The 25,509-nt window shown below is 40.9% G+C and overlaps 4 protein-coding genes across 5 annotated transcripts in view; 2 read left to right on the top strand and 2 right to left on the bottom strand.

The window, feature by feature from the left end:
* The first annotated feature begins 208 nt into the window (after window positions 1-208).
* Window positions 209-5,716, top strand: LOC139333421 (gamma-aminobutyric acid receptor-associated protein-like 1). The gene is made up of 5 exons (XM_070965807.1): window positions 209-402; window positions 1,632-1,721; window positions 1,973-2,051; window positions 3,969-4,087; window positions 5,173-5,716. The coding sequence occupies exons 2-5, from the start codon at window positions 1,632-1,634 to the stop codon at window positions 5,236-5,238; spliced, it is 354 nt and encodes a 117-aa protein (XP_070821908.1). The 5' UTR covers window positions 209-402; the 3' UTR covers window positions 5,239-5,716.
* A 299-nt stretch (window positions 5,717-6,015) lies between these two features.
* LOC139333417 (early activation antigen CD69) lies at window positions 6,016-12,853 on the top strand. 2 transcript variants are annotated; one of them, XM_070965795.1, is made up of 7 exons: window positions 6,016-6,291; window positions 6,502-6,600; window positions 10,114-10,218; window positions 10,478-10,606; window positions 11,355-11,506; window positions 11,617-11,714; window positions 12,324-12,853. In XM_070965795.1, exons 1-7 carry the CDS (start codon window positions 6,204-6,206, stop codon window positions 12,448-12,450), a joined length of 798 nt encoding a protein of 265 aa, XP_070821896.1. In that variant the 5' UTR covers window positions 6,016-6,203; the 3' UTR covers window positions 12,451-12,853. The 2 variants fall into 2 exon arrangements, with proteins under 2 accessions (XP_070821896.1, XP_070821897.1); XM_070965796.1 differs by lacking the exons at window positions 6,016-6,291; window positions 6,502-6,600 and adding an exon at window positions 9,691-10,015.
* trpv6 (transient receptor potential cation channel, subfamily V, member 6) lies at window positions 12,816-19,232 on the bottom strand. The gene is made up of 17 exons (XM_070965793.1): window positions 19,153-19,232; window positions 18,884-19,031; window positions 18,679-18,776; window positions 18,464-18,586; window positions 17,794-17,934; window positions 17,479-17,577; window positions 17,154-17,329; window positions 16,894-17,040; window positions 16,727-16,806; window positions 16,503-16,638; window positions 15,834-15,920; window positions 15,666-15,742; window positions 15,417-15,582; window positions 15,155-15,221; window positions 14,774-15,042; window positions 14,552-14,658; window positions 12,816-13,392 (listed from the first exon to the last, which is right to left on the bottom strand). The coding sequence occupies exons 2-17, from the start codon at window positions 19,012-19,014 to the stop codon at window positions 13,134-13,136; spliced, it is 2,163 nt and encodes a 720-aa protein (XP_070821894.1). The 5' UTR covers window positions 19,015-19,031; window positions 19,153-19,232; the 3' UTR covers window positions 12,816-13,133.
* Window positions 19,233-23,021: 3,789 nt separating this feature from the next.
* Window positions 23,022-25,509, bottom strand: part of ephb6 (eph receptor B6) — a 36,488-nt gene continuing 34,000 nt past the window's right edge. Inside the window, exons 18-19 of the mRNA XM_070965791.1 lie at window positions 25,258-25,416; window positions 23,022-24,510 (exon numbers count right to left, since the gene is read on the bottom strand). Of these exons, the coding sequence (XP_070821892.1) occupies window positions 24,405-24,510; window positions 25,258-25,416 (265 nt within the window). The 3' untranslated portion in view covers window positions 23,022-24,404. The remainder of the gene's footprint in view (window positions 24,511-25,257; window positions 25,417-25,509) is intronic.

Raw genomic sequence — 25,509 nt, 5'->3', positions numbered from 1 at the left:
TTTTTTAAGACGTGCTATTGGTTTCATCTGCCATCACTCATAGAGAACGGGGCGCCAAGAAATGGAGACGGTCCGCAGCACTCATCCAATGAACGCGCTGTAACCCCGCCTTTGTCTTCTATTGAATGGACAACTTCTACTGTCAGTCTACATACTTATCTCTGATTGGTTACAGCTGTGGTCGGAGGGCGTTTCAGTATTTGTTGTTGTTTTCTTTCAGCAGTTGAGTCGACTAGTCGACATCTTTGATGTAGGTTGTATGCCATATGTAATGGCAGTATTTTGAGCTAATAATAAACCCCAGGTATTATTTTGAGAAACTTGACGACACAAGGGACCAGCGGAGATTATCTGTATTAGTCCTGTTTGGAGTGAAACTTGTTTGTTTTGTCTTTTTTGAAGGTACGTGAACAGTAACGTCTTGTTGACCCATTAGCTGCAGCTGTTAGCACTACTGTTGTTAGCTAGCACCACAAACAGCTGATTTCGGTACAGATAGCAAAAACACGCTTCACGTGCTGTATTACAGATGTGGAGACGTAGGTAGTTGATTACAGCGATTCGTGTTATTAAGTGGTTTGGTTGCTCTCTATGTAAGTATGCTAGAAGGTAGATAGTTTCACGTTAGCTGATCTCAGGACTGTGAAAAGTGACGTGGCCTCATTTCACGATGACCCAAACCATCGCGAGCTCAGAAACTCGTGATATGCACGCCGAAAAAACGAGTTTGGTCGACGGTATTTCCTGATCGTTAAGGGACATTGTGTGGATGAGTGTTTTCATCGTTAGCTGTACTCTCGAAGGTTACCCACCGATATTGTTATTTACTCCGCACCCAGCTAGCGGTCAACAGGGGCGTTTGTTCGGAGGTCCCTGATATAAAGATATTTGAAACGGAGACTGTTTAAGTTACAGACACTCCCATTTCTGACTGTATGTCGAGGAGTAAGATCTTCAGTCATGCGATGTGTATTTTATATCGTGATATCAGTGTATGATTATATATTTATCACATGTAATTATGTAGGAAATTAACTTGAGATTCAGTTCATAGATGAGCGGATTAGAATGTCTGTTTTGGGGTAAATCCTATTGGATTGCTACAAATGATTACTTTGATTATTGGTTTAAAAACCTTATTAAAATGTCTCGTTTTGATATTCAGTTCACTTGAGACACGACATAATTAATCAAGCGATTGCAGAATATTTTCTTTATTTGCCGAAAAATGGATTGAGTAATCCTTTCAGCTCTTAATTAAATACTTAAAAAACAAACAATCAAGTCCTCACATTGACGCAAATTTCCTATCAGTCAATTCATGCTATAGAACAGTCCTGCCCACTGATTTTCTGTTAGAGCTGATACTTGTGCTTCATTGAGTAAATCAGTCAATTGAGTAAAAAAAAAAAAATTATTGTCAGCAGTCTCTAATGAAACCATGGCTGCATTTCATCTTGCTGTAAACAATGATGTGCTCTTGAGGTGGTCAGTCACTTGCTGACTGAATGCACTGGTTGGTGAAGTCAGCCTGTGCTCTTTCTCCTTTGTCTGCCTCTGCTTGGTAAATAATGCCATTGTGAGGGACTTCATGTTTTCTGGTGTTGTTTGTTTCCTTGTGTTGTTTTCAGATGGGCAGTCAGTACCAGCGCTCAGTGCCACTAGAGGTGAGGAGAGCAGAGGGAGAGAGAGTTCGGGCCAAGCATCCTGACAAGATACCGGTCAGTTTTATCTCTGGCACATTTTTTAATAACATGGTGCATTTACTGTTAGTGACTGCTTGATAGTCACGCTTATATGTTGACTTATATCTAAAGCAAGTTCTCTAAATACAAAGATAGATCTATGATTTCTTCAATTAATTTTAACTGTGAAGTAGTGCAAATTAATTTTATGCTGTTTAGATTTTAGCACGTGAACACATCCTCTCTCTGTTACTGATGACAGTTTGCTGTTTGGTCTTTTCAACCAGATCATTGTGGAGAGGGCTGCGAGGTCTCGAGCTCCTGAACTGGACAAGAAGAAATACCTAGTGCCCTCAGATTTAACAGGTGAGTTATGCAAACACATGTTCAAACTTATAATAACTTTCACATCCAGCAATCTCGTGAGCTAGTTGGACCTCACAGATTTCCATATTGTCTCAGACGGGAACAGTTCTATCACCTGCAGTCTTACTGATGCTTATGACCAGCAGCGGCTGGCCCATAGGGGGCGCTGGGGCTCTGCCCCACCAGCTGTGGAGGGGAAAAATATTTTTTGTGTTTTTTTTTTTATCAATGTCAGTTTTACTTAATAGTGTGTGTGTGTGTGTGTGTGTGTGTGTGTGTGTGTGTGTGTGTGAGAGCATGCCTACATGCAATTTAAATCATTTAAACAACATTTCTACCAACTGACACTCATTAAACAGTGAATTTCCACTGACAGACTGACTAACCCTAAACCGAGTTTTTGTCAGAGCTGGTTCAACCGTAAGATGTGGCTGGCAGGTTCCGTTCAATTCAATAGTCCTTTATTAGTCCCGTGAGGGGAAATTTCAGTTTACAGCAGCATCAATAGAGCAGGTAGAGTAGTCAAACAAGTGCATGCAAATTAAAAACAACAATTATAAACAGAAGAATGAGATAAGAAGAAACATCGTCCTAAAAAAATTGTAAATAGGTGCAGCCTATGCACTTTTCCGTTTCCCCTGTATCCTGTTCAGAAGTGACAAATGTGATTCGACTTGGACAAAGACTGGACTAACTGACTTAAAGCACCTCTCCGAACGGATCAAGAAGCATGAGAAATCCAAAGTTCACATGGAAAACTGAGTAAAGCTAGCTGTGTTCAGTAAGATTAGCATAGCAACGCAGCTAGATGATGGGCACCGCATTGCTGTAAGAAGGCACAATGAAGAGGTAGATAAAAAACGTAATATTTTATCCAAGATAAAGTCTTATATAGCTTTAAATTGTTACTTTTTCTGTGAAACTGGAAACTATAAGATTAAATTATTATCGTGGAACTGTAGTCATTTTCCGACTGTTCATTTGAATGCTTATGCTAGATTAGGCAGGGAAATCTGTTGGCACACCAGCCCCACCAAGAATTTTTTTCACCAGCCGCCACTGCTTATGACAGATTCATTTTTGATGCTGGTACTGACATCAATATTTGGAAGTTTAAAACAAATCTGATGAGGATACATTGGCTGATTAGTATTTTGTTTTTTTAAACATAAACACATAAACAATCTGTCTATGGTTTATATGTTTTGTTTTGTTTTTTACACATATATTCAGTTCAGACATTTTACAGTTTCAAAATAAACTTGCCAGTGCTCTCTGGTGGACAAACCATGTAATGTTGAGACTGTTTCTAAAAGCAAACACAGATATCAAAGTACATACAATAAACTAACATCTACTGATTTATCAGTCTGGCTGATTAATCAGTTACAAAAAACCACCTTTGCCCTGACAAGACACATTAAACTTCAGACACATTGAAGTCCAGCTAACTTGCTGCTGCACAGTCCAAACCTGTCATAGCAGGAGAGGCACAGGTGTGTTTAATTGCAGTAATGGTGGCGGCACTTCAGTTTGATGAGATCCTGGAATTGTTGGCTCTCTGTCATGTCTAACTGCGACACATGCCATCGTTACAATTTCCACGTGTGCTTCTCCTGCTGTGACATGTTCAAATCTCTGCCAAGAAAAAGGTCTACTGGAGAGCCAGACAGTGTGCTTCAGAGTGAAACTGTACAGGATTCAACTACATTTGCTTGTAGCTTTATGTGGTTGAGAGTGATAAGATTTCTTTTAGTCATGCACCTGTTTTGTGTCTCTGAATCTGTCTCTAAGCTGACCTGTGACCTGGCCGTGCTCCACTCTCACATGTTTTCTCACTCTTCATATGAAATGAACTCCTGGGTGTGACCCTTGCTGACCATTGCATTCTCTCAATCTTGCCTTCTGTTTTTTTAGTTGGCCAGTTGTGCTTCCTGATACGCCAACGCGTGTCTTTGAGACCGGAGGAGGCACTCTTCTTCTTTGTCAACAACTCGCTTCCCCCATCCAGCTCCCCTCTTTCTGCTGTATACGAGGTAACTGCACTCCACACAGACCATAACCGCTACTTACCTGACCCTAACCTAACACAAACCCTCACCCTAAAATTTAACGATTTACATGATGGGGACCTGCATTTTGTCTCTACAAGTAAGGCAAGTCCCCACAATGTGACTGCAAACAACATGAGGATACACATATATACGCGTTTCCGCCACTTTTGGGCTCATTACACAGACTTACATTGATTTCCTGGACATTAACCCCAACCATAACCACTACTTGCCTAACCCGCACCATTACTCTAACTCTAACCATTACTCTATTTTATTTACCCCCTCTCATTGCTGTTATTATTATTATCTGATTATTGTTATTGACCTGTGTCCTTGTGCTTAACAGTTGTTTTATGTCTGTTCATGTTGTTGTATTTATTTTTTGTGATAATGTTGTTGGGAAAGAGATTTTAATCTTAATGAGGCTTTACCTGGTTAAATAAAGGATATAAAAAATAAACCTTAACCCAAGCCTTCAATCTAGAAGTTAATAATTTACATTACGGGGACTTGCCTTTTGTACCCATGAGGAAGGTGAGGCTTTTTATGAAATTGCCTTTTCACAGCTTCGTACATAAATGCATAGTTTTAGCTTAGACAGAAATGTTTTTCACCCCTCAGCCTTGACACGGCATTCCATGTCATCACAGTCGGACCATGCTCGACAGCTCTGCTTAGACAGCAATGTTGCTTCACTTTTTTGACCACAAATAGCCTGCCAGTAACCCACAATCATTTAAATATATGTGTAAAAAAAAGACCAGATTGATGGTGCTCAGCCATCAAATAAAATCCAGTGGGTTATAGCTCGCTCAAAACAGCTTTTAAAGCACAATAAGATATAAAACCAGCATAAATTTGGAGTCATTCCAGGAAATGAATTGTCTTAAAAGCTTTGTATGCCCCAAATAATCAAATGAGGCCGACAGGTACATTTCTGACTGCGTTTATCATGTTCAGACAGTACCACTGTGGTTAGTGCGGGCATGTCAGTCTGTGTATATCTTTGTTAGTACGCTTGTCACCCTGAATTATGCATCATTCTCCACTTTGTTGTGTTGCAGGAGCACCATGAAGAGGACCTGTTTCTCTACATGACCTACAGTAATGAGAGCGTGTATGGTGCCTGAGGGAGGACAAAAGACTGGAGAAAGAGAGAGACTGGAGAAAGAGAGAGAGACTGTCTGAAGAATTAAGAGCTAAGGCTGTTTGTAACACACCACTATTATTCTTTATATTAGTTTTGTAACTACAGTACAGGGTGGAAGAAAGGCTTTGCACAAGGCACAGGGCTCTGGGAGGTTTGCTTTACTTTTGTCAGTGTTTTGGGGTGAGCATAATGCATTTTTAGTACAGTTCAAGTCATGTTGATTCTAGGTGAAAGAAGAAAGAGGAAGGATGAAAAGAAAGAAAGAAAGAAAGAAAGAAAGAAAGAAAGAAAGAAAGAAAGAAAGAAAGAAAGAATGCATTGCAAAAGGAAGTTGTTGCAATTATGTTCAGTGAGCTCTCGTTATCTTTCTCAGTCATCTGTATTTAATGCAAATAGTATTTTTTTTTGTAAATTAATATCATAAACTTTTGTGAAAAATAAAGGTGAAAATGCATACATTTCTGATTCATTCTTTTTGTTATTTCTGTACGCCCGCGTGTGCGTGTGTGTCTACATTTGCCACACCTGTGGTTCTAGGTGTCATCGATTTAAAAAAACTAACAAGCAAACAAACAAACAAACAAACAAACAAGAAAACCAATCTCGGCTTATTAATTAATCAAAACCTGCTCACAGAGAATGTTGACATATTACGTATGCACACAAGCACCTTCCCCCAGAGCTGTTTGTACACAGTATACATGGGACTTGTGGGAAGGGCAAAGTCAGGAGAAATCTTCAGGGGGAAGTGTTCTGTTTTTACCGATCAGATGAGTCATATACTAACTGGACACTTAATATTTCACACCTTATTTCGCAACTGGCACTTCATCTAGGCTGCATTCGTGTCCGCACGACAAAGGTTACATAACGTTGCCAGTTGAATAGTTAGATCTGAACAACTTCCCAGCAAACCGAAAGTTAGAGAAACAGAGGAGAAGAGCCATGGAGATGAATAAGATCACCACAGAGGAGGAAAGATATGAAGAAGGGGTAAAAGCAAGTCAAGTGATGCTGAACGGCAAAACTGAAGGTAAGAGAAATGATTTTAATTGAGGAAATGCTTGATAGTAAGGATACAAAACACATGCTTAAACTGTAGAACTGCAATGTAAAAGTTTAAAAGATTGTGCTAAAATTTAGAGAGTTTATATAGTTTACTTGTGTGTAATGTTTGGAAGCAACGTGCAGATGCTCGTGTCTCTGTCAACATGTGTCTGTCTGTATTTTTGTCTGGCTTTAGGGGAAGCAGAACCAAACCCTTACTCTAAACTGCAAAGTCCACCTGAGGACGTCTATTCAGAGGCTTTTTACGCTGGCGCTCCAGACAAACCAAAAGCAGGTACGCTTTTGTATGGTGTGTGTTTAGTGCAGCTGAAACGCCCAAAGACATCATGTTTCAGCTTGCCTTTGAGCGGGTCTTTGAGACAAAATCTCAAACCAATGCAGCATTTCAAACTGCATTTTATTTTAACTGTTCAACTGCTTCATCACATGAAACATACAGTAAGATTTCAGTTTGAAGGAAAAACAAGGAACATGTAAGGACTTTTCATCAAGTTCCTCACGTTGCTGAGTGTGCATGTTGTCGTCATTAATTTAAAGAAGTCTAAGTCTTAGTCATGGTGCTGTCGAGAACTAGCTGCTGAATGACAAGAATTCATGATTTCAGTATTCCTCAGAAAACAGATTCATGCAAAATGAAAAAGGAAGCAGAAGAAAATTAGTGAGCGTTTGGCTGGGAAAACTACGCCCAAAGTGAGACTGTTTATCGCAGCGATCATGTCTGTTTGACTGCCGATTCAGGACAGGACAGCTGGGTCACTGTGGAAAATCTTTTCACTTCCTGCAAACAAAACATTTTTACATCTTTATTCTGTATTATAAAACTGAACTAGAGGGACATCAAGGAACATTTCACCTAATTTTACCTCATCATTTTCTCTACAAGGGCTCATTTAAATTATTTTAGACGAGCAATAAAATATTTACCAAAAAAATCACCCAAATTAATTTTCTTCTCTCACAACTTTAATGTTATTTTTTAAAGATTTGTTAGAGGTTTTTGCATTTTTCCGATCTAACTGAATAACTGTACAGCCTACTGCGTATTTGCAACATCGCATCAAAAAAGTAGGAACATGTAGGAAGAATGAACAACTAACTAAGTATTTGTATTACCCAATCATCTGCTAATTGTTTATTAAATTCACAGATTAATCATTTGGTCTGGATTTAGTCTGAAAATACGCAATTTCCTATTGCTCCACATATTCACATTGCTTGTTCTTTGTGGTTTTCAGTCACGCAGGACTGAGGAAACCTGCAAATTATAACGTTTGAGAAACTGAAACCAAAGAATTTTTGGCTGTTTTTGCTTGAAAAAATGACTCAAACAATTAATTAATTAATTATGCAAATTCTAAAGTGATTGTTTCAGCTTTAGCAGTAAGCAATCATTAATTAATCATTAGAGAAATAATTATTTTATTTACGTATGTATGATGGTAATTAGACTCAGTTTAAAAAATTCTCATGCAAACACGAACCCTCTGTGTTTCCATCATGCATGTTTCACCCTTTCTGCGGGTAATGTTGGCTCCATGAACATGAAACAAATTAACATGCCAAAATACATACAAATAGATCTTTATAATAGTAATAATGATATGCATTTCTTTTACTACACAGACGAATACAAAAATAGCAATTACAGATAATTTATGTTCTTTGATACTTTAAATGTTTCGTTTACATCATTTTTTTGTGGGGACGGAAGTAAAAGTACATTTCTGATTCATGCTCAGTTGATAAACACAAGCTATTCTTCAAAACAAACCTTTAATTATACGTTTGAATATATCTGTAGTTAAGTGAAAGCTGGAAAGTTAAGGCTGGGCTGAAAAACCGTGCCTGAATTCCATTCCACCGCTTCCGTTTCTGGGTGTGGGTTCTGAATAGAGCATAGTCAGTGTTATAAGTAATCTGTTTGCTTCTCTTGCTGTGACAGGTCAGGTCACGTTTCATAACATCCTTTTAATACTGTTGGTATGCAGCAGCAGCAGTAATTTTATGAGTTGCACTTGACACAATATTACAATAAACTGTGAATACAGATATGTTCAATTCACCTCATATTTGTTCTAAACACTGTTGAGTAGGCAAGCACAGGTTTGTCTATCATGTTTTCTGGCACAGTTTATCTCACACTTGATAGACTCCATGTTGTCCACTGCTCTTCTGTCTGAATATCTGTACGTTCTGACACGTCCACCGTTCTGTACGTCTGTTTTATGTCCTTTGTCATATTGCCCTGATCTAGAAAAAAGAAACTAGGGACATGGCCAAATAGCACAGCAGTGTATGTTAGCATTTGAAAAGCCTCTAATCCAAACAGTGCTTTATCACAATCAGCTCTGTTAGCCAAGAATGCACACAGGAAAAGGACTGTGGGCATACTCGACTCCAGTTTTAAAAAGCGCTCAGTGTTGCACACAGTTCCAGGAACTTTTTAGAGGAAAGAATAAACATACAGCAAAAAACAGGGACAAGAAAGCTGAACAAAAGTAGTAATTTCAAAAATACTCTTATGATACTATTACAAGTAAGTAAAAAAAAGAACAGACATGTACTATAGCATTGAAAAATCTGGAATATATTTAAAAAGCTGTAAAATATTTGTTGGAGCATATTTTGATAAATCCCACTTACATGACATTTTGTTATTGCTGTTTTGGAACCTTTTTGCTCATTTTTATTTATTTTTTTGGTGCCGTGTCTTTGTGACACTTCTGTTTTCATCTTCATTAGAGGCTGTTGCTTCTTACAGTTTTCTGATTTTTGATTTTGGCTTATGCTGCATTTCCTTGTCTTATTTGTGCTATAATTTTGGCTTGTTGGCATTTTCGCCAGCGCCAGGACTCCAGGACGCCAGGGTTGACCAGCGAGCACGCTGGAAGCTAATAAGGAACTAAAGAAAAAAATAAAGAACATAGTGCAAAGAAACGAATAAGGAAATGAAATAAGGTCAATAAAATGCACCAAAGCTACCGCATCACAGTCAATCTTTCCTTTAACTAGACTGAATTAAATTATCACCTCTTTGCTCACAAGAATTCAGAGTGAATACTTGGAGTGTTCGGCCTGTTCATCGTAAAGATAAAAATATTTTATTTATATGTCAGGTGGCTTCAAAAATGCCTCGTGAAGAGTCTTAAGCAAAGTCCGGTTTGATATGTGATGCACTTGCATCACTTATCTAGTGTGTCAAATCGACATCAGTGCTGGCTTTATGTTCTGTCTCTGCGCTGCGTTTGACACAAACACTCATCTGAAATCACCTCAAAGGAGAAATCCTATCTGTTGTTTTGGAATGTCTGCAGACAGGCGGCATCTGTCTGTGTCCCTCTGACACACACTCGTTCCTAAAGGGAGAGACAAAGAGAGATACAGTTTAAAGTTTTTGGGTATTGAAGGACAAGTCAAGCACTGTGCTCCATGAATAGAAATCAGTAAATGCCATATTGCCATGGTGACGAGACAAGGGGGGCGTCTTAAAACTGCACTGTTGCAGGCAGACGTGAGCCAGCAGGACAGGCAGAGGAAGCAGAGCAAGCAAGCTCCTTAGCAAAATCCCAGGACACTTTTCTCCATGTACATCAAATTCTGCCGCAGTTATGGCGAGGATAAAAAAGAGGAAGCCGACGATAATGTGTCACCCAAATCCAAGCTATCTGTTGATCTGGACGGGGAAAAAGGTAGGCCAGAGCAGGTTTTTCCCAGACCTGATGGTGGTTTGTGTGGTTGTGCTCTTTAAAATAGCTCGCTAACATCCGGCTGATGTCTTCTTCTTCAGACAAACAGATTGTGGGAAACACACGTCTGTACCGTGCGGTGTGTGTGCTCCTCGCAATAATCTCCCTGATCCTGCTGCTGGTCATCATTATCCTCGGTGTGAAACGTGAGTATCTGCAGCCATGGATCTGTTTTCATGTAATCACAAACCCCTGCTGGCCGGATTATGTTTGTAACGGCAAAGCAGAGTATGAAAGTTTTTCACCAGCAGTGCAGAAATAAAAAAAAATCATGTCAGAATCACATTGTTTTTATTCTATTTTTGCAGCAGACAATGGTGCAGGAAAACAAAGCGTGTCCGATTGCTTTGCTGAAGGCGTTCCTTTTTTTCCCTCACACTCCTCCCACTCTCCTCTGATTTCTAGTCCAGAAAGGACCCGCTGAATGCCCAGAAAGAGAGGGGGCTGTAAAAGCCAACAGGCAAAGTCCTTCATTTACTTCCACCTGCAGCTATGAGCAGTGCCAGGCTCACCTCCCCAGCATTGAAGTCAAATGTGAGTGTGATGCCAGGTGGGAAAATGCAATGCAGAAAACCTTGTACAAGTCAAAGACACATCCAGATCCAAGAACAACAAACTTTCTTCATCACCATGTTTTTAGAGACGGTTCTGCTTTCACAGCTTCTTGGGCATCAGAGGAAGTCGGATCATGTGCTCCTTTTTAGAGAATTGAGAACCTTTTTTTTTAAATTTAAACCAAGATTCAGCTATTTCTTTTTTTTTAATGATTTTTTTGGGGCTTTTTTTAGCCTTTATGACAGTGACAGCTGAAGGCATGACAGGAAATGGGACAAAGAGAGAGGGAAGACACGCAGTAAATGAGCCACAGATGGGCGTTGAACCTGCGGCCACTGCAGAGGACCGACAGCCTCAATACATGGGGCGCACACCCTACCAGCTGAACTATAGGGGTGCCCAATATTCAACTAAATTTAATCTGAATCCTTTTGAATTGCAATGGCCACATGGAGACACAAGATAGGAGCAAAAAAGTTAAGAAAAATCTAGATATAGACAAGAAGGAAAGGTCCGCTTTGGAGTTGAAAGTGCAATATTTGCCTCTGTGATGTCGTGGAGTAGTTGCATAAAATGGAAATATTCAAGTACACGTGCCTTGAATTTCTACTGCAGTAGAACACTTGAGTGAATGTACTTGATTACTTTCCACCACTGAATTGAGTTCACTCTGATTTGCAGAGCGAGCTCTTGTGACTTTTCCGCACTGAGACCTCTCTCCTTCCAGATCGCAGCTGTCCGCAGTGTGCTAACGGCTGGGTGACGTTTGACGGGACGTGCTTTTTCCTGTCCACCTTCAGGCTCAGCTGGGATGAGAGCCAGAAGAACTGCAGTTCCAGAGGAGGATCTCTGGCTGTTGTCAACGACCCGCTGTTTCAGGTGGATCCGATCATACTTACTTCCCTGACCCTGAAGTATAACCCTGCAGTTCATAACATAGTCATAACAGTGTATTGTTTTGTAAATCTCAGTGGTGCTCTGTCTTCTAGTATTTTCTGACCAAGGAGGGCAAAATGAATTACTGGATCGGGCTGAGAAAGAAGAACAACGCATGGACCTGGATCAATAACGCTGCTCTGCAAAAGGGGTGAGTCTTTGAGAATGGCTTAAAGGATTCACTGATGGTACGCGATAGACTTTCTGTGTGACTGATGGATGAATGGACTAAATGTCTCAGCTGTAGCTATCACATTTTATCTGTGCAGCCCTCAGGTTGTTTTTGTCTTTTTGTGGATTTCCATGAGAGTGGGTTAGAAATATATAAATATGTGCCAGTTTTATGTTTTGTGTTCTGGTCTGTATTTCTATGTATGCAACACTCTTTCAATATAAATTTACTCTCAGTTGCCACTTTATTAGGTACACCTGCACAATCTAATGCAATCCAACAGCACTGCCATCAATTAAACCTTTACCAAGTTTATCATCTTCAGTTTCTTTGGTGCTGTACTGGACTACAATATATCAGGACCTGTTTCTATTTTTTTTGTCATCCCCATTTATACACATTTGACAGCAGAATATTGGAAACACCACTGACCACCACGAACTATGACCTCAGTGCTTAAAACATATCACTGAACCTACACATCTCCAGCAAAGTCACTAAGAACTCAACATTATGAACGTTATGATATGAGCCAGATTTACCTGTGGTTACCTTCTAATAATCAATGTCCTTTTCTTTCGTTTGCAGCTATTGGGCAGACGACAGGACAGAGGGGGATTGTGGGATCCTCAACAGTGGAGACCCACCTGAGAAAAACTGGGTGACCGCTTCCTGCCAAGCCTACACCTACTTCATCTGCCAGATGCGGTTGTGATGGCTCTATCTTTTTTGACAGAATAACAAGCATCAAAATTCTCACAACAAGCATCAACTCCTCAATAACTCTGCAAATCATTCCTCTATCCACTTCACACTTCAATCAGTAGTAGCCAGCCAAAAAAGACAAGTAGCATCTTAGATGATAGTTTCATACTAAATACTTGAAGAGCTGTTTAGTTAAATTTACTTTTATAAAGTTATTTTCTTGAAGCACTTTGTCACCTGATTTGTATTGTAACCCATCAGTCAGAATTCATCATGCCTATAAGAAGCACCAATCAGGGTGCATCACTTTGCATACTGTATCTTTGTACTGCTGTCTGACTTCTTGACAAATAAAAGCCAGTTTGTTTCAACAAGGTTTTATTCTCATATAAAAATGTTCATGCATCTACATAATAAGTTGAGTGTCTATGTTTCACTTTGTTTTAGCTTAGCATATATTACTGCTACATATTTTCTATATTGCTATAAAAATAACGCACTCTTCTCTATAGCATAATACTGCAGGAGTAATTGCACCGTTGACTATATAGACAGATTGAACCAGCTGAGTCCTCTTCTTGCAAGTCTGTGCATTGACTTTCATCAACTTTTTACATCTACTTCAAATGTTCAGGACTGTAAGATGGTGGAAGGCCTTGGAGAATTCACTTCAGGCTCAGGTAGTGTCTTTTCCTAGACATATTTAATGTCCTGGTCTTCCTCCGACTCTTCCTGCCCCATTTCCAAACCCAAAGCACTGTGGCGAATCATCTGCCACCCCGTTAGAGACCTCCTGTTGTTAAACCCTCCTCTGTTTTTAGGTCTGAGCTTTGGGGTTCCTGACATCGACCCCTTTATTGCATCAATCTTCTCTTCCTTTTCCTCGTCTCTGGAGAAAGCTTTGATGTAACGCCGCATCTTTTGAAACATTGGATCGTTTCTGTCCTCAACCCTGCAAAGAGAACAGAGTAAAAAAGCAGTCAGAGTTGCTTCAATGGAAAATATTCTCACTATGTAAACTTTCATCAAGATCTTTAAAGTGGCTCTGCAGCAGTGTAGTATTGCACGTCCCTAAACTTGACTCAGAGGCAACAAATCAAAGAATGGACGGTCAGAAATGAAGCAGCAGAAGGGAAAATATCCAGACTTTTGATTGGAGGTATTGATCAAACTCCAGACACCTCTATTTCCCATAATGCAGCTGGACAGCGGTCTTCCCTGCCTTGTAAATTTTCAAATCTTTCAAACTCCAACCCTCAATTTGTAATGCACACGTTGAATGACACCAGAAAAGCCTAGGAGTGTTTCTCAACATCAGTAGTGAGCTAGTCTTCATGTGTAAAATGGCTGGAGTGCCCCTCTAATGTTAAAACTTACATAACAGAGCAAGGGTAAAAAGAATGTAGGTGGAGGAGGTGCGATACTGATGTCATAAGATCTGTTAGAGTGAGAGTTGTGCTTCTCACTCACAGCACAGCATGACTTGCGGCTGGCGTGCATTAAAGACTACTTAGGTTGTGGTTGGTGGACAAACTTCTCCCTGTGTGATTATTTTGAGCAAAAATAGGAAGCCTAAAAAAAAGTTTGACTGCTGATGTCATTGGATACTCTTAGTTTTTTCCAGTTTTTGCTATTGAAGGGGATTTTTGTCATGTTTCTTCTTCATTTTTAAAAAAAATTCTGCCTCTTACGATCGCCTACAGGGTTCGTCATGGACACTCATTTTCTACTAACGTCCTAAAAGTTTTGACTTGTTCACATGACGGATTTCTGGAGGCGTTTCGTGCTCTTCCTGATGGTTTGAAGTGGGCGGGACTCAATTTGGGAAAAGGCGAGGTCATGACTTTCTGTGCACCAATCAGGATTTAGCAACATTTGAATCAAAATGGCATGACGGTCAGCAGGGTACGTGCTTGTATTACCAGACTGCTGTCAACCAAGTCTGATCAGATCCCATCCACACAGTCCTGAGGAGGCAGATTAGCTGAATCTTTTAGTGTTAAAGTCTGAATTAAGTTTGATTGTTGCAGTTAGTAATGAATATCTACCATTCCATAGAAAATGGCTTTAAAGCCTCTGTTTCTCCTCCTGTTACTGCAGTACTGTCTTACCTGAGATACCAGCGCTCCCTCAGACCATAGTTGAGCCCACACACCCCGAGTCGAGGCCACAGGCAGCGGGGCAGCCTCCTCTCCAGCATCAAAGTTGTAGCTACCACCTGCACAACATCATTATAGCTGTAACTATGACAGTGTAACACACCGGGACATAACAATGAGGTGTTTCTGTGCTTTTAAGTTTGTGCCTTTGGATGCTTTATGCGTGAGCGTCACCTGAGTCCTCCAGAGCTCGTCTCTCTCCTGGGCCACCCTCCAGTGTGTGTCGCTCATCATGGCTATCAGTAGGTTTAGCAGGAGGATGTAGGAGACCACGGAGAAGGTGCAGTGCAGCACGTGGACGATCGGGGGGGTATCGATGGTGTGGTCCACGGGCAGATCTATGAGGCCCACACTGAGCTCAAACTGGGAGAAGAGGGTGATGGGGAAGGAGCGATATGCAGGAATGGACTCCGGCTCCTGGGTCATGTACACCATCCACAGGGCTGAGAGGAAAATTCAAATAAAACCGTGTGAGTGGAAAAGTCTAAATCCTTACCTTACAAGCTTTGTGAGGGTTAAAGATTTGTTTGTACATGTCGCCCAGAATATACTCACAGGTGGAAAAACCAATGAGCACAATGAAACTCAGCCACATAAACTTTGTCAGGTCTCCAAATATAATCTAGGGGGAAATGAGACACATGACATGTCAGTCTGCAAACACAAATAGGTGAACCTCAAAAACCAAAACAACTGAATGCATCTGCGTCACAAACATTTTGGCACAGGTGTGTGTGGAACAAACTATGTCTGCATGACTCATGAGCTCCCATCGCATGCACCACTGTGTCTGAGCCCCGGCTGAGCTGACTCCTACCTTCTGTATCATGATGACATAAGGGCCCAGCATTTCAAAACCTCGGGCGAAGAACATGACGTTGCTCCAGCCGAGAACTAAACACAGTGCCATCACCACAGCCTCTCCCTGCACCTCGCAGGCTCTGAACACACACAGCAGCACCACCAGGCAGGCGTAGCTGATACTGGTGGAAACAACAGCAGAAAGGTTAAAAGGCATTTCAGGACAGGGGGCTTTATTTTACTGCATAGAAGTGTTTCTACTCACAGGATCACATGGAAGGGGCCTCCCAGTGCTGTCTGGCCAAAATAGCGCTTTGCCCCCACTCTCAGTATATCAGGGATCTGTTGAAAAAGGGGACACAAGAGAACGTGGCAATGAAATGCACTGTTTGTAAGAAGACGGAGCATGAAGCATGATGGAGCGTAAATTCACCTCCAGCAACAGGATGACAAAAGCTCCCAGAACGCTGATGATCTCGCCTGCCAGCCGCAGGTTGTCCTCATATGTCACATAACTCTCCTGAGGCACAGAGAGAGGAAACATGGATGTATTAATATTAAAAGTATATTATAATTAGAGTGTGTGTCAGATGCTGCTGCACAATTTGACATTTACACAACAGCTGTGAGCTAAAGTCCCTGCTTTGTATTTAGTTTTACAGTATTTGTGTGATTACAGTTTGGTTTTAATGCATCTTCATCACATTACAGTAGTAATCTGCATGAACTTCTTTCTGTGCCCAAAATAATTTGAGGTAAAATGACTCTTGAGGTTCGGTCATAGATCAAGTATTTTTACTAGCACAGTATAGAAAGACTCCAAGTAAAAGTCCTGTATTCAGTTTTTTACTCAAAAGTATAAAAATACTATTATCATAAAAATAAAATATGTATTAAATGTACAAAGCCAGTACAACAGAGCCATATTGTAACTTCGTCATACACATAGTAAAAACTAAAGGCCCCATATATGTATACATATATACATATATATAAAACAGACATGTTACAGGTACTGGTATGCACAGGGTTCACAGTCCTGCATACATGTATTACAACATATCACATTTTTATGTGGTCAGTGTGAAGTACTTTAACACACATGGAGTGTTTTCTGGACTCGGATGGTTTTGTCCATGTCTGACTTCGTGTAGTTCTCTGGAGCGTCCTTTAGAGGGCGATATGTACAACACAGTGTGAAGGTCCCGATGTACAGCAGATACAGTAAGAGCAGCAGCCTGAGGCAAGAAAAGGAGAGAAAAGCACTGTGAAAAGAGACTGGCCATGTGTACAGTTCAGATATTTATTTCAGGGGTCATTTTTTACCTGAAGTAATGTTTTCCATACAGGTTCCACTTCAGACTAACCAGCTGCCTCACAGGGGTCACCTCCAGTATCCCTCTGGCCTGGACAGCGAAAACAAGATTTGACGTTGTTACTTCTGACCAAACAGTCTGCGATTTCACTAAAACACCGCCGCTCTTGAACTGTACCTCTCTCTGGTGACTGCCCACGATGAGCTCCAGCACTGACATGTTGTCGGCCCATGAGTCGATCTCCGTCAGGTCGTACAGGTTAGAGGTCAACGGGCCCAGACTCCATTGGATTAAACGCCTTTTATTAACCAAGTGCTGGAACGCCTGAAAGAGCCAGAGGGGATCACAGCAGTGAGGATGGGATTAGTCAAATAATCTGGTGCACCTTTCATGTTGGGCTTTCACCCTGTGAGCCCCCCCCACCGGGCTTCACTCACCACAATGTTTCCCTCTTTGGCAGCCAGTTTAAAAGGTGTAAGGCCTCGGTAGTTGGGCACCATGTCGAGTGGCACCGACTGGTCCAGCTCTGCATCGCGTGCCATAATCAGGTCAATGGCCTGGCACGCAATCGTCTTGTTGGGCTGCAGAACCAAAATGTGAAGCACTGTGTTACCTAGACAGAAAACAAGGGAATACAAGGACTGAGTGTGTGTAGACAGAGAGAGACGACAGAAGGCTATTAATGATAAAAATATGAGACTGATACACAGATGGAAAATAATACTGTGCTTTTCTCTAACTACAAGACAAAGTGTGTCATACCACGGTAATCCTGGACCCTGGTGCTGGCCCCTGCGTCGATCACCATTGAGATAATGTCCTCATTTCCAGCACACGCAGCAAACGACAGGATGTGCTCACCTGTTCATCAAATTTACATTTTTAAAAAACACCATTTGTTTTGTGTCACTTAGCATAAAAAACATATATTATATTTAATTTGCTAAATGCTCTGGTCCCAAACAACTTCCATTTTTATGCAAACACAGCCATTAGGAGCAATTTGGAGTTCACAGTGGCTGCAGTCACCCCTTACATTTCACTGTGAGCTTGCTCACAGCGAGCACGCTGACTTACCGTAGTATATGAGTCCTCCTATCCTCTTCCTGAAGTACAGACCGGTGACTCGAGGTGTAGCCACATCGCCCCCACGACTAATCAGATGATGAACCATATTGATGTTCTGATTCACCACAGCGATGTGGAGAGGAGTAACACCTGAGGCAGAGCAGACAGAGCAGAGCACATCAGCAAAATGAGCTGTTTTTAAATTCGCTTGCTGTGTCAGTGAGACTTAACCCCTGTGTCACCAGCGGCGGAAGACGTATTCAGATCATTTGCTAAAGTAAAAGTAGAAATACCACACTACAAAAGTACTGCGTTACAAGTAAAAGTCTTGCATTGATACTTTTACTTCAGTAAAGTACAGAAGTACAAAATGTATGTTTTGTCAGCAGTTATTGTCCTGTAACAAGTGTTCATATTTGAGACCTTTAGAACTGTAATAAAGGCATTTTGTAATTGGATTTTTCAAGGTGAACCTCCACTTATGCTACATTTACGTACAGATAATCCATCATAAATCTCCAATACAACTATTCACATCCAGTATTTCTTCACTGTGAAATATCTCTGGTTGCTCTGAGAAAAGAAAATGCACCATAGATCCATATTTCATCTATAATCTTATTTCATCTGTCTCGTGATGTGTGATTGTGCTCGTTTCTGTGTGTGACTGCATGTCAACCTTGGAAGAGCTCGGAGGTCATGGGCTCGTTGATGAGCTCAGGAGCTCCGTCCATCAGGGCCACGGCGGCGTCCAGGTTGTCATTCATCACTGCGACATGAAGGGCCGTCTCGCCAAGAGCTCCTGAGTGAGACGGTCACGGTTTCAAAGATTACAACTGACACTGCACGGCCCTGAAGTAACGGCTCAGTGAGGTTTTCACAGTTCAGCCTTACCTCTCTCAAAGATGTTTGTGGATGCACAGCTCAGCAGTTTCTTGATGCAACCAACGCTGTTCTTTTTAGCCGCATAGAACAGAGGGATGTCATTTATGCTGTGAGAGGAAGGACAGAAGAATACTCAGGTAAGGCTGTACACCTGCATGCCATTCATTTAGACATAACCTCTTGTTGAAGACAGTGGTAAATCTGAGTTTCTTACTGTTTGGTGTAGAGCAAAAATGTCTCATCCAGCATCTCATTCCATCCTTTCTTGTTTTGAAGGCGAAACCTCAGCTGGCTCCACCAGTGGTTGAGCTCGCTCGGAGCAGATCTGGCCAGAGACGGAGACATTGACACCTGATGTTCGACTGGAAGAAACAAATGCAAGGTGATGTCCACACAGAGGCACACACAGAGAAAAGTTGTCAAAATCAGTTTGGTTGTCGGACATGGATTATTCTGCTGTAAAAGAAAGTGTCTCATTCTTACCCTTACACAATAAAAGTGCCGCTCCTCAGCTTCTGGTGATACTCAGTCATAACACGTGGTCAAATTTGGAAACAGCACCTATGAAATGTCCCTAAAGAGAAGTGATATCCCAGTGGCATCATCATTATATATGACCCAGGCACGGGGGAGGAGACATGTGGAGGGATTGAGAATGAATGGGTGGAGAGGGAGGATGAGTGAACAGCGGACAGGTAAGACAGAGAGAGTGAGGCTTTAATGAGCAGGCAGACTTTCACCGCAGGTCAGGGCTGCCACAGGGAAAGTTGCGCTTTAAGATTCGAGTCACCGTTGCATAAGGAACTCCTTTACCATGCTGATCTGAAATTATTATCTGTTCTGTCACCTTTAAAGTGAGGTGACAATGGTCCTGCTCCTAATCCCAGTATATTACCCTGTTATCATCAGGCCTGTCTGCATTCCACTCACCACCACCAAAACCTGCATGGCCACTATGAAAATTCTGCAACATCATGACAGTCAACACATAGCAGTCATTGTTTCTAGTGAACCGTTAAGGAAACCTGTTTGGAAATTGCAGGCATGTAAGTTTGAACCCGGGTTTGTAATTTAAACCTGATATTAAGGCACAGTTTGTCCAAGTTGCGTATTATTATTCCTGTTGCTCTATTACCAGCTTCTCCAGGTGAAAGTCTGGATCATTAGGTGTTGTAAACATGGAGATGATGTATGATTGTCCGACATGCTGTATCTTGTACACACATGCACACCGAGCTAGTTTCATTCATAATGATTTAACATGTTGAGCACCATTGATGTGTCAACAGGAATGATCACAAACAGGGTAATTGCCACATTACAAAGACCATAATGATCATTTAGAGGCTGGCAACACCATGTCACTTTCCTCTGAAGGCATGAAAACAAAGCTCCATGTAGGTTTGTTTTGTTATCTTATCATTCTTTATTCCAGGAGAGCCCATTTGGAAAAAAGGCACCAACCGAATCTGGACCATGGATCTCATTTCCACACGTGTTAAGTATTTGTAAACTGCTGAATCAGTCCACTTTTACGACGTCTCTGGTTAGCTCGGATGTAGTGTGCAGGTGTTTTGCTGCACCATTTATAGGTCATGACTAACAGGTTGGTCAGCCACAGGATAAACTGGGTTTAGGAAGACTCTATAGGAGGCCCTGATAATGGTTGCAGATGTCGTGGTCATTTAGTATTGTGGAGATAATAGCTGTTTACCAGACGGAGAGCACCATCTTTAAGTAGTGTGATAAAGACCAGTGGTTTCCACTCTGTTAATGTCTTTATAAAGAAACAATAACACCATAAAAACATGATTTTGTGGTTTGTGTGTCTACTGTTTCTGGACATACGTACCAGCACTTCTTTCACAACACTGTGTTAATTAAAGCCGGGACATCACAGCAAACAATGATTACAGACATCTTCTGCTCCATTTGTGACAGTTGACGGATGCTCTTATTCAGAGTGACTTAACACAATGGAGCCCAGCGATCACAATTAAAGCAAAAGCATCACATTAAATAAATAGACTGACATGATTTCAAGAGTTTCAACATCATCATATAACTTTACCTCTTTTTCTAACACGAACTTCAATTTAATCTTTAAACTCTCAATACTTTCAACGTTAGTTTTTACTCAGTTTCTCCTTTTGCACCTTTAAAGTGAGATTAAACAAAACAAATGGAAAGTTAGGCATGATGTGAGTAATTCTCATATTTCTCTATAATTCAGCGTCATATACTTTGTGTTGAGAGAAGTATTCAGATCCTTCATTTAAATACGATTAGCAATACCCAGCGGTGGTAAGTAACTAAGTACATTTACTCAAGTTCTGTTCTTCAGTACAATTCTGAGGTTGTACAGGACTTAACTTGAGTATTTCCATTTTCTGCTTTTTATGCTCCACTAGATTTCACATGGAAATACTTCCTACCCGACTACGTTTATCCAACAGCTTCAGTTACTTGTTACTTTGTGTATTTTGGTTATTTTCCATTTAAAACACATCATGAACTTCTAAGACGTTCTTCTGTAAAAAAAAATCTCCCTCTCATTTAGTCATTTTATTCTGGAATTGGGTCTTTAAAGTTGTCTTCTATTATTACAGAAACGCGAAAAAACTGTCAGAGTGATGAGACTCAACATACAAACAACATTTAACCATAAAGCAGTTGAAATATTCTCACTGCACTGCAAAATAAGGTTTGTTGGGTTCCACTCAACACTTTTTAAAGTGGCTAAAATCAGCTTCACCTCAACCAACTGCCACAAAAGTGCTGCGTACACATCAGGGCATCAGTGATCATAATCCTGTGAAAGGGGCGATTTCCACAAGTACTTTTATAACTTTAAATATATCTTGCTGCTAATACTTCAGTACTTTAGTCAGATTTTGGACACAAAATCACACCTTATGCGTTTTATTGTTGTAGTACTACTTTTACTTGAGTAAAAAGTTTAAATACTTAATCGCAAAGCAGTTAAACCTGTAGAGTGCTCTCAAAGCATCCAAGTAAAACTACCGATCATGCAAACAGTCTCCTTTTGGAGTGTTTATACTGTTATATGGACATTCATTGATACGTAAGAAGCTTTTTAATGTAGCTGGTTGAGGTCAGCAACTAGACAGTATGTACCGCTGCGTCGTTTAATGCACAACATCATATTTTCTAAAACAATCATCGTTTTACATGCAAAATCAAAAACTGCAAAATAAATTCAGAGGATTAAAGGGAACAATATTCTATCATGAAATGTAGTGGAGGAGAAGTGAAGTTCAATACTTGAGTAGATTTACTTCTTTACTTTTAAATACTGGATATTGGAAGCATTTTGATCTGATCTGCAGTTTAAAATAAAGTTCTGAGGGTTTGAACAAAGTTTGGCCACTCAGCAAACCTTTTGGAAAACTGTCACTGGGACAATGTGGAGACCAGTTATCACGCAGCCGTCTGATATGATCCAGTAACACGGTGCAGTCGCATCAGACTGGCACAGTAACGTGGGAGCTTGCGTAAGCGCTCTTGCTATCAGTCCAGATCTGCTGTGATATCAGCAACAGCGGGACATGCGGGAAAACCAGTGTCTGTTCCTGAACTGCTGCTGATCCCAGCAGATCCCCGACTCAGATTCTACTCAAACCTGCTGATCTGTTCACTCTTTAACATTGTGAAGGTGATATTAGTTCATCAAGGTGAACATAATTGTATTTTACTTTGAGTGCAGTACACTTTCTCCGTTGGCTGCTGTTATGAACCATTTCATTTGTGTTTAATGTTCAAACATCAACCTTTCAGGCCATGAAAGATTGGCTGTTGGATGAATCTCTTAGGATTTGGTTCAGACATTCATATTCTCCAGAGGATGAATCCTAAAGACTTGGGGCATCACATGACTATTCATCGAGCCAAATCATTTGGTCAAAATTTAAATTTGGTTTGTGACTTTTGTTCAGTGCTAATTAGCAAATGTTAGCATGCTAACATGCTTAACTGAGATAATGAACATGGTTAACATTGTAACTACTAAATATCAGCATGTTAGCAGTCTTACTGCATGCTAGCATGGTAACATTAGCTCACAACACTGCTGTGTTTAAGTGCAGCCTGACAGAGCTGTTAGCATGTCTATTGTTCATCTTTTTGACATATAATAAATGTGTCCTTTAGTTGCATGTTTGGTTCGAGCGACGGCCTTTGTCTCTTTCATTCTTGGCTCCATCAGGTTGTTTTCATTTGGGACAATTTCATATACTGATCAAGCCCAAATAAAGACATGGATATTACTTTTTTTCACGTTGAGTAGCAGGTCAAATTACTTCTAAAAATAAGAAACAAGTACAATATTTTAAATAAAATCATATCATTTATTTTACAAATTTGCACAATTATGGAGTAGTGGTGAACACTCATACAAGTAAACACAGCTAATAATGTGTGTAGCCTGACACACTTGTCTCAAACACACTCGCACGCACGCACGCACGCACGCACACACACACACACACACACACACACACACACACAGCATCATGTACAGCATACACACGTTACAGACACACAGGTGCGTACTTACAAAGCATTTTCCCTCCTTCCTTCAAGTGTAAATCAGATCAGGTTTCGTCCATCTTTCCCATTTCACACATTCACAACGCTTCCATGACTCAGTGGCTTTTCTCTTGCAATCAAACAGAAAGAGGTGAAGTGTGAAACGTACACATAAAGGTGGGTGCTGTTCGGTTCTGTCCTCATCACAGATGGACGTTTGTGTTTGCAGCTGAGGTGAAGTTTGTAGCGTCACAGTACATGAGCTCTGTTGTCGCACAGAGAGTGAGAGTGAGCTGTACAAACAGGGCTGCTCTCAATCCCTGGATATGTCTTTTAAAAAGGGGAAAACACAGCTGAGAGTTTTTAAAAGCATCTTTTTGTTTTGGTTTTGTTTTCCCAATTTCATGGCAGTGATTCATGTCTTACCTCAGGGTTTGTGGTACTGATTTTGGCGTTTGTTGGAACACTGAACAAACAATACATGTTTCTGAAAGCTGATGGTGATGCCTCACCAGGCCAACCATAGGCTGCTAGGAAGTACAATGTTTTACTTTTTTGCTAACAGGTTTTAGCATTTGGCGTTTGAAGTAGAGAGGAAGTGATACAATTTTACATACTCAAAAAAAAAAAAAAAAAACGTGAGAAAAAGGCTTTGATTGTCTTCACGCAATTCTTTGTGTGGAGAGATCTCCATGAGTATTTTAACAAAAAAGCATTTTTATCTTTTTTTTTTTGCACTGAATGAGGGAGAGGGAATTGAAAAGTTTCAGGGAGGGACGGTCGTGGATGAAAAGGTGAGAGGTAGGACTGCAGATGGGTGAGGAGCGAAGAAGGCAGACAACCATAAAGTGAAATCTAGTGAAAAACATGGAGGGATCTTTAAAGTCGTCCTTCTCCTCAGCATCTCCCTAACCTCACTTTGACCTGGACTGCAGCTCCCATAGTGCATCTCTTCTCTGTTATTTGTGTCGAGTGACTGGCAGGAAGTCCGTTCCTCTGTTTCGCCCCTTCTGGCTGTAGTGTCGGGTTTTTCAGACTACATGGAGTGGCACTCGAAAGGTTATTCTCTTCCTGTTTTGGTGTAAAATGTGCTCCATTGAAATGAATGTAACAGAAACCAGACACCACAAGCACAGGAAGGTGAAAAGCACAGAAATCCATGGCACAGGTTGTACTGTAGGTGGATTTCACACCTCCACCTGCCCCTGCGTCAGATGGGCCCTGAGCTGCTGGGCTGCACTGACGATCTTCCTCTGATGTCCCAGCAGGCTCACCCCGAGATTCTGGACGTCGCTGAAGGAGAGAGCAGATGAACCGCGGAGTTTAGTTCAACGCTTCAGCGTGCTCTGTGGCCTCAGTTTTATTCTGAAGGACATTACTGGTTCGCATGTGTTAGTCCTTAAAAGCCTGTGGTAGCTCAGGCTTTTTATTAATGTTCATACTAGCCCTTATCTTCATGTTTTTTTAAAGACATCCAACTCACTTATCACATACTTACCAATTGTTGAAATGTTTTGTAATGCTCAAAAAAACAAGATGCGAGCTCAGCTTTCACAACTTTGATTTCCAAAAGAGTTGGAATGCTGAGTGAAACATCAGTTAAAGAGATGGTGATAATTTGCTAATCCTTTCTGACATATACTCAATAGAAAACAAAGACAATATATTTAGTGTTAGTCTCAGTCGTTCACGAGCGAGGATGGAGCGAGGTTCATCACTTTGTGAACACATGATTGGATAAAGGATGTTACTGCATGGGCTCAGGGACACTTTGTAAACTGTTGTCAGTAAAATGTGAATCAGGGTTGTACTCAGTTTGCAAGAGCATATAAATTATTGAGTGTGAAAGCTCGTTGTTGACATTGGAAATAGATGGAGTTTGCTCGGCTGTCATGACAACTGCTGGAAAATTAACCTTAAGCTGAGCTTCTTTTTCCCTTCCACTAAAATCTGACTCAGTTTTAAACAAGGCCAGAACGTGTTTCATTCATTAGTTATGTAAAACAAACTTTAATAATAAAGTAAAGACCATATACTCACTCCATGGTGAGCATGCTGACTCTGTCTAATGAGTCCAGGTGTGCCTGATCGAACTCATCCTGATACCTCTCCATCCTCAGCGCCTTCAGCCAATCACTGACTGTTGCCACTGCTGATAAGTCTGTGGGGGTGGGGCTGAGCAGCGGCTGAGAGCAGCTTCTGTAAATGTCAAAAATGAGAGCATGAGAATCCAGAAATACAACAGATTGTTCATCGCCTGCTGCCTCTGATATGTTTGGCCAGAATCTGCTG

Source organism: Chaetodon trifascialis, chromosome 7 (genome assembly GCF_039877785.1).
Source record: "Chaetodon trifascialis isolate fChaTrf1 chromosome 7, fChaTrf1.hap1, whole genome shotgun sequence".
Taxonomy (NCBI): domain Eukaryota; kingdom Metazoa; phylum Chordata; class Actinopteri; order Chaetodontiformes; family Chaetodontidae; genus Chaetodon; species Chaetodon trifascialis.
This window is presented reverse-complemented; position numbering and strand designations above follow the sequence as displayed.